Source organism: Chrysochloris asiatica, unplaced genomic scaffold, assembly GCF_000296735.1.
Source record: "Chrysochloris asiatica unplaced genomic scaffold, ChrAsi1.0 scaffold00116, whole genome shotgun sequence".
NCBI classification, from domain to species: domain Eukaryota; kingdom Metazoa; phylum Chordata; class Mammalia; order Afrosoricida; family Chrysochloridae; genus Chrysochloris; species Chrysochloris asiatica.
Genome location: NW_006408634.1, coordinates 1,548,613 through 1,555,995, shown reverse-complemented (window position 1 = coordinate 1,555,995; position 7,383 = coordinate 1,548,613). Strand labels below are relative to the sequence as shown.

Below are 7,383 nucleotides of genomic sequence, written 5' to 3'. Positions count from 1 at the left end.
GAGGACAGAGATCAGAGAGAGGAGGACAGAGATTAGAGAGAGGGGACAGAGACCAGAGAGAGGAGGACAGAGATCAGAGAAAGGACAGAGATCAGAGAGAGAGGACAGAGACCCAGAGGGGGACAGAGATCAGGAAGAGGGACTAAAGAGATACAGAGGGGGCCAGAAGTCTTTGGGATCTGGGAATCTGGGGCTAGAGTGGGGTCCTCAGGTGGCCGCGGGGTGGGGTGGGAACCGTGAGTGGGTGTCGTCCCAGTGGAAGGTGAGGGGCTGGCTCGGGGTGGGCAGGAGCTGGGTGCACAGGGCTGAGTGCAAGGGGAAGAAAGGGCTCCTAGGTCCCTCGGAGGCTCCGGTGGGGTGGGATAAACTGGAGAACGCAGGCAAGAGGGGGCGCGATTTGGGTTCAGTGGGCAAAAAGCGGAGGGGGAAGGCAGGGGTCCGCCATGGGAGTGAGGAAGGGTCCAATTCTGGGTACTGGGGGGTGGGGTGGAGGATCCCAGAGGCTGTGAGGGGGTGCTGCTTCCTCCGTGGCGGAGGAGACTGGGACCGATGGAGTGAGGGAGACCCTCCCCCTCCCGGGACATGCGCCAGGCGGTCTGCGTGGACCCCGAGTCTGCGCCCTGGGTCCCACTTCTGACGGTCCTGTCTCTCGTCAGTAGGTCTCTGGGTGTCTCTGCATCCCGGGGCATATCTGGTTATCCCTCCTCCCTGAGTGCCCCCTTTCTCCGTCCCTCACCCGACCCACCCGCCCACCTCTCGCCTCTCACCGGCTCAGCCTTTGAGTCCCTGTCTCCCTTCGCCCGTGTCTCTCGCTCTACGGGTCTGGGCGCATCTCTGCGTCTCTCAGAGTCTCTGTCCCTGTCTTCCTGTCTCCGTCTCAGTTTTCTGGGTGCCTCCACCCCCTTCCCGCCCATGTCTCTCTGTCTCTCTGGGTCTCCACATCCTGTCTCTGAGCCCCCCGCCCCCCATCTGTCTCTCCGATTCCAAATCTCTGTTCCAGATTTTCTGAGCTCTCTGTCCCTCTGAGGGTCTCGATCTCTGTGTCTCCCCCCTCCCCCAGACTCCAATCCCCTTTCCCGGACCCCCACTCTGGTTCAGGCCCGGGATGGTGAGGTGGAGGGGGGGGTGCTGCGGCGAGAGCTGTGTGTTCCCAGCACAAAATAGACTCCTGTTGCCATGGCGACGCGAGCGCGGCCTCCGAGACGCGAAGCTTCAGGCTGGGGGTGAGGAGGGGGACACCTGGATCCCGGAAGGCGGGGGCCAGGGGCGCCGACGCCCGGTCTCAGGGGCCCTTGGAAAAGGGGGGAGGTTGGGACTTCTAGGTCCCTGGGGAGGGGGTGTACTAAGAACTTACACGCGGGGGTTCTGGGCCCCTGGGAGGGGTCTGGGATTCCAGGGTCGCTAGTTGGAGGCGCGTATTACCCAAATGGGGGCAGACACCCCTAGGGCTGGAAGCGCTGACGCTGTGGGTCCCTGGGGACCTCAGCGGCTTGTCTTCGTAGGTCCCAGTGTTGGGGGTACAGATTGAATCTCTGGAGGGGAAGGGGCCTGGGGATCCTGCCTGGGGAAGTCTGTAGAGTCCCAACTCCCAGATCTCCAAGGGGGTTGAAGAATTCGGGGAGCCCAATGTGGACCCTCGGAATGTTGCATGTCAGTGGGGTGCAGGGACCACTCTGCGGGAGTATCTGTCTTTCCATCCCTCCATTCATTTATCCATCACAGGCCCGCCGTCTATTTCTCTTCCCTGCTCCCCATGCCTCAGTTTCCCCCTCCGCGCTGAGGTGCGGTTGCGCTCACCTCGCTTTCCGGATGCGGGACCCTTGGGGAATCGGGGGTGGTGGCGGCGTGGGGGACCGGCTGAGAGAGGCTGAGTGAGCGCGTGTCTTCCGAGCCGCTGAGGCTGGGCGTGCGCAAGGCTCCTGCTGATGAGGGGAGCAGCCGGCAGCGTGTCCTCGACCCCCTGCCTGCAGCAGCGCTCTTCCCACGGCAGATACCTGCCCGTTTTCTTGCAGATATGCCTGTGGCCAGCCCTGGCCTCTTGCCTGATGCCAGTTTGAGCAAGGAAAAGGCACCTCCCCCTCCCCACCTGCTGGGGACCTTCTTGCCCACCCACCCCCAGCCCGCAGCCCCCAGGGCACCCCCAAACCCAAGAATGGTTCAGTCCGCAGTCACATCAATGTTTATTCAGCAAGTCCGGGTCCCACACACTCTGTGACACTCCCTCCCCCTCCCCTTTCCGCCCAGGTGGAGTGGTCTGGGCGGCAGCCCTCCACCTCCAGCTCAGCTCAACCAACTCCCTTCCAGCTTCCAGGAGTCTCATTTACATTTCCGGGAGCCAGCGCCCAATGGGAAAGCGCAGATCCACCTCCCCTCCCGAGGGGGCGGTGCTCCCGGTGGACTGCACCACTCCTGGGATCCATGGGTGGGGGGGAACCATTTCCATCGAAGACTGGTTGACATGAAGTGGGTGGTCTCAAGCCAGGGCCTGGAAATCATCTGAAGAGGGGGTTCTGGCCTTGAAAGAGGCCCAGCAGCCCGCTGTCTGGAGCAGGGTCTTTTATAATCTTCTGGATCTGTGTGTGTGTTGGGGGGGAGGTAGTGGGAAGGGCGGAGTTAGTAAGAGTCAAGGGTCCAGGGCCCCCATCTTCATGATGGCAAATCCTGGGGCTATTCTCCATCTTTATTCTCCTTTTCCTATAGCAGCAAATGAGCAAACCCACTTCTCCCTCTTCTTAAAACCTTCCCTGGGACCCCCCTGTCACCCACCATACCTACCTGGTTAGCTCCAATTCAGCTGCCATCTTGGCCCCATTTACCAGTTGGGACCACTATCGGTAGGAGGTTCTCCCCTGAGGGCTTGTGCATACTCCAGTCTTCTTAAAAAGTAGCCTCATCTCTTACACCCCCTCCTGTAGGGCCCTCTACTCCCAAATCTCCAGCTGGACCTTGACACCAAACTCCAATGATCTTAGGGCCCTGTGGACTTGGCCACTTGGCACCTCAAACTTGCTATCTTCCCTCCACCAGTAAATCCTCAGGAACCACCAGGCTGCCTGAGGCTGCCCAGGTCAAAACAGAAAGCAGGAGTCCTTCCCCAGCCCTCTTCCTCCCATAATCCCCACTTCAATCCATCTGAAAATCCTGTCACGTTGACCTCCAGAAAATAATAAAAAATAAAAACATAACACGACAAGTTTGCATCCTCACTGCCTTCACCTGGGCCAAGCCCCCACCCACCCGTTGCTGGGCTGGAGGCTGGCAACAGCCTTCTCATGGGTCCTCCTCAACCTTCAAGCCACCCACCCTAACCCATTGCCACACTTTTGACCAGAGAGCTGCTGTCCAGATTCATAGTGGCCCTCTGCACAACAGAATGAAACACTGCCCAGTCCTGCATCCTCCTCAAATCACTAGGGTGTCTGAGTTCATTGTTGCTGCTACAATGTCAAATGAATCTCGTTGGGGGAGGGGGGGTCTTCCTCTTTTTCACTGACACTTCACTTTACCAAGCATGATGTACTTCTTTCTCCAAGGACTGGTCCCTTCTGATAAAGTGTCCAAATTACAAGAGACACAGTCTCGCCATCCTCACTTCTAAGAAACATTCTGGTTGTACTTCTTCCAACAGATTTGTTTGTTCTTCTGGCAGTCCATGGTACTTTCAATATTCTTTGCCAATATCATCATTCAAATGCATCAGTTCTTCTACTGTCTTCCTTAGTCATTGTCCAACTTCACATGCAGATGAGGCGATCGAAATACCATGGCTTGAGTCTGGGGCATTTGAATCCTCAAAATGACATCCTTGCTGTAGAACACTCTAACAGGTCTTTTGCAGCAGATTTGCAAAGTGCAACGCAACATTTGATGTCTTCACTGCCGCTTCTAAGAGCAGTGATTGTTTTGTCCAAGCAAAAGGAAGTCTTTGACAACGTCACTCTTTTCTCCATTTATCGTGATGTTATTTATTGATCCAGTTGTGAGGATTTTCATTTTGTTTACATTGAGGTGCAATCCATCCTGAAGGCTGTAGTCTTTGATCTTCATCAGTACTTATTTCAAGTCCTCTTCGCTGCCAGCAAGCAAGGTTGTATCATCTGCATGTTGCAGGTTGTTAATGAATCTTCCTCCAATCCTGATGCCACATCCTTCTTTATATAATCCAGATAGATCTCTGTAAACTGTAGGTATGATTGAAGAATGTTTCCTTTGCAAAACCTCACTGCTCCAATCCCACAGCTCTGTAAGGAGGGTTCTGGCTCTGGCTCCTAACCCCTCCTCCCTTCTCCTACCCATCAGCTTGGCTACACACAGCTCCAGGAATACGGTCAGTTCAGTCCTGCCTCAGGGCCTTTGCACTGGCTGTTCCCTGGCTGAGGAACCTATTTGAATGCTGGTTGCTCCTCCCTCTTTAGCCTTAGTTTCCTGGCTACCCCTCAGATGGGTCTCCCTGCCACTCCATCTCAAGGAGGTAACTCTCAAGTTCTCTCTTACACTCTGCACCCCCACCCCTCCCAGTTGCCAGGCCACACTTGGCATGGGCTTTGCACTTTCCTGTGGAGTTGGCTCTGTAAATGGGGACCCAGCGGGGCAGGGCAGGGGAGGTACATGCCTGGTTTGCTTCCTGCTGGCACTGTGGGTTAAGCACTAGACTGCTAATGGAAAGGTTGTTGGTTTGACCCTAGCAGTCACTTCTGGGGAGAACGATGAGGCAGCTTGCTTCCATAAAGATTTATAGCCTTGGAAACCCAAGGGAGTTGCTCTGTTTTGTTCTATAACGGCCCACAATGCGGTGGTGCTGCGGGCTAAGTGTTGGGCTGCTAAAGCAAAAGGTAAGCAGTTGGAAACCACCAACAGCTCTGAGGAAGACGCTGCAGTCTGCTTTTGTAAGGATGACAGCCTCGGAACCCCTATGGGGCAGTTCTACTGTGTTGTGTAAGGGAAGCTAGTGATACTGAGGTTAAGCATTGGGCTTCTAACAGAAAGGACACAGCTCCCCCAAGAGGCGGCAGTGGGAACTGGCAACCGCGGTCCCGCAAAAGGAGACTGGATGCCTGGGCGGAGGAAGGGGTACCCAGGTGGAGGGGAGTCATGGAAGGACGCCATTACCTCCTTGAACTGGGGGTGCGCAGCATCACCCACAAGCTGCAGAATGAGTCCCTCGCTGGTGGAGAGGAAGGCACCACTCTGGCGCATGCGGGACAGCGCCACCAGCCGGTCCACTTGGCTGCATGGGGAGGGACATCAGTGCCAAAGCCTGTTCACGGGGTACCCCATCCCTGGGAGAGGGCCTCACCTGCGGGAGGAACAGGCATCCACCACCACGTGGACCTGCAGCCCGCGGTCCAGGAGGTCCAGGGCAGTGTTCTGGGGAGCAGAGAGAGATGAGAGCCAATCCGGGACACGAATGGGATCCCAGATCAGAGCTGGATACTTGGGATGGGATGAGGAAGTCTCATATCAGGGCAGCGGTACTCGGGTTCGAATGGGAGCAGAGGTCAGGGTGAGGAGGGGTGCCCCACTCAGGGTTCCAGACAGGAAGGGGTCCTGGATCAGGGCAGAGAACCGGGGGCTCTCACCAGGATGCAGGCCTGCGCCTCGATGCCACAGAGCAGCACAGAGCGCAGCTGGGGCCGGGCGTCCAGTTCCTGCCGCAGAGCGGGCACCATGCTGAAGCAGGTTTTTGGCAGTGGCCGCAGGCCCTCAGCCCCTAGCTCCTGCACTGTGGGGCCCAGGCCCCTGGGATACTGCTCCGTCAGCACAGCGGGCACCTCTAGCAGCCGGGCCACCTGGGATAGAGAGGGGACACTGGCCAGCTCTGAGAGAGAAGACCATGGGGGAGGAAGGGCTGGGGGTCAGGACTCCAGGGTCCGAGGCGGTACCTTGAGCATGCGGGCAGCCACAGAGACAATCTCGGGGAAGTAGGCGATGTTGTGGCGGAACTTCTCCTGCATGTCACACAGGAACAGGATGGATGACCCGGGGAGAACTCGGCCCAGGCCAGGCCGGACAGTAGCCATGTCCTGGGGTGGGCAGAGACCCTTCCTAGAGATGGCTACAGCGAGGTGGCAGAGTCCTGCAGGGGAAATGAGAATCGTCCCTAGAGAAAATGCGCAGGGGAGTGATTTCATCCAAGGGCAGGGAACTTGCCACCTATGGTATCAGGATAAAGAGCCGGCCAGTCATACACACACACTGTCATAAGCTGAATTGTGTCTTCCAGAAATATGTGTCAGCTTGGCTGGGCCAAGATTCTGGGTCACGGTTTGGCAGTTATGCAATGATGTGATTTGGCAGTTTTGTGATGTTTCTCCATGATGTGATCCAATGTGATAAAACAGTATGAGGATTACAGGCGGGATGCCGGCGAGTGGGTTCCGACTCATGGACACCTTGTATAGGGTATCCTAGGAGCAGTTGGTGGATTTGAACCACCAACCTCACAGTTAGCAGCCCACTGCTTAGCCTACAGTGCCACACCAAGACTCCTAAAGGTGGGATTTGTTGTTAGGGGCCATCAGTTCTGACTCATAGCCACCCTGTATAGGGTTTCCGAGGAGTGGCTGGTGAGTTTGAACCATCAATCTTGCGATTCAAACTGACCTGGAGGTCGAGTGCTTATCCTACGGCACCACCCCAGAACTCCAAAGGTGGGATGCAACCCCCTCAATTCTACCACAACCATAATTTCATGTAAAGGAGCCCCCCTGCTGGACTGTAGCCTGTAAGACCTTTTATCTAACAAGAGATAAAAAGAGAGAAGTGAGCAGAGAAGACGGTACCTCCTATCACCAAGAAAGAGTGTGTCTTCGGGACCCGGGGCCCCTGCACTGTGAAACTCCTCCATCCAGGAGGAGACTGATGCCAAGACACATGGGGATCTGCAAGGAATGCTGGGTCTACGGATGCTGAGAGGAGACAAGAACCTTTCTCCAGAGCCGGCGCTCTGCATTCAGACTCTTAGCCTCCTGAACTATGAGAGAAGACATTTCTGTTTGTTAAAGGCCTCCCCCTGTAGGATTTCTGTCATAGCATCAGTAGAGACCTAAGACATGCACACCTATATACATACACACACACACACACACACACACGCGGGGCCCTTGACTCCTTGCTGCTCAACTGGACTCTGTGTGGACTGCTGTGTGACCTGCAGGTACTTTGAGTCCAATCTGACTTCCCTACACACAGTCTCTCAGCCTCAATTTACCCAGGGGTCAAACTTGCTGGCTGAATTCCCTTCCAGGACTTAAGAAGACAACGTTCTACATCCTACTTTGGCGAGTAGTGACTGGGGTCTTAAACACCTATGAGCAGGTGTAATCTTACAGTCCAGAAACAGAGGACCCTAGGACCATCAAGAGAGAAGAGCATGAGTGGAAT

General features: G+C 55.9%; 1 protein-coding gene across 1 annotated transcript; it reads right to left on the bottom strand.

Moving 5' to 3' along the window:
* Positions 1-2,492: 2,492 nt before the first annotated feature.
* On the bottom strand, positions 2,493-6,020 carry ISOC2 (isochorismatase domain containing 2). The gene is made up of 5 exons (XM_006868095.1): positions 5,883-6,020; positions 5,580-5,789; positions 5,297-5,367; positions 5,110-5,227; positions 2,493-2,573 (listed from the first exon to the last, which is right to left on the bottom strand). The coding sequence occupies exons 1-5, from the start codon at positions 6,018-6,020 to the stop codon at positions 2,493-2,495; spliced, it is 618 nt and encodes a 205-aa protein (XP_006868157.1).
* Between the last annotated feature and the right edge of the window lie 1,363 nt (positions 6,021-7,383).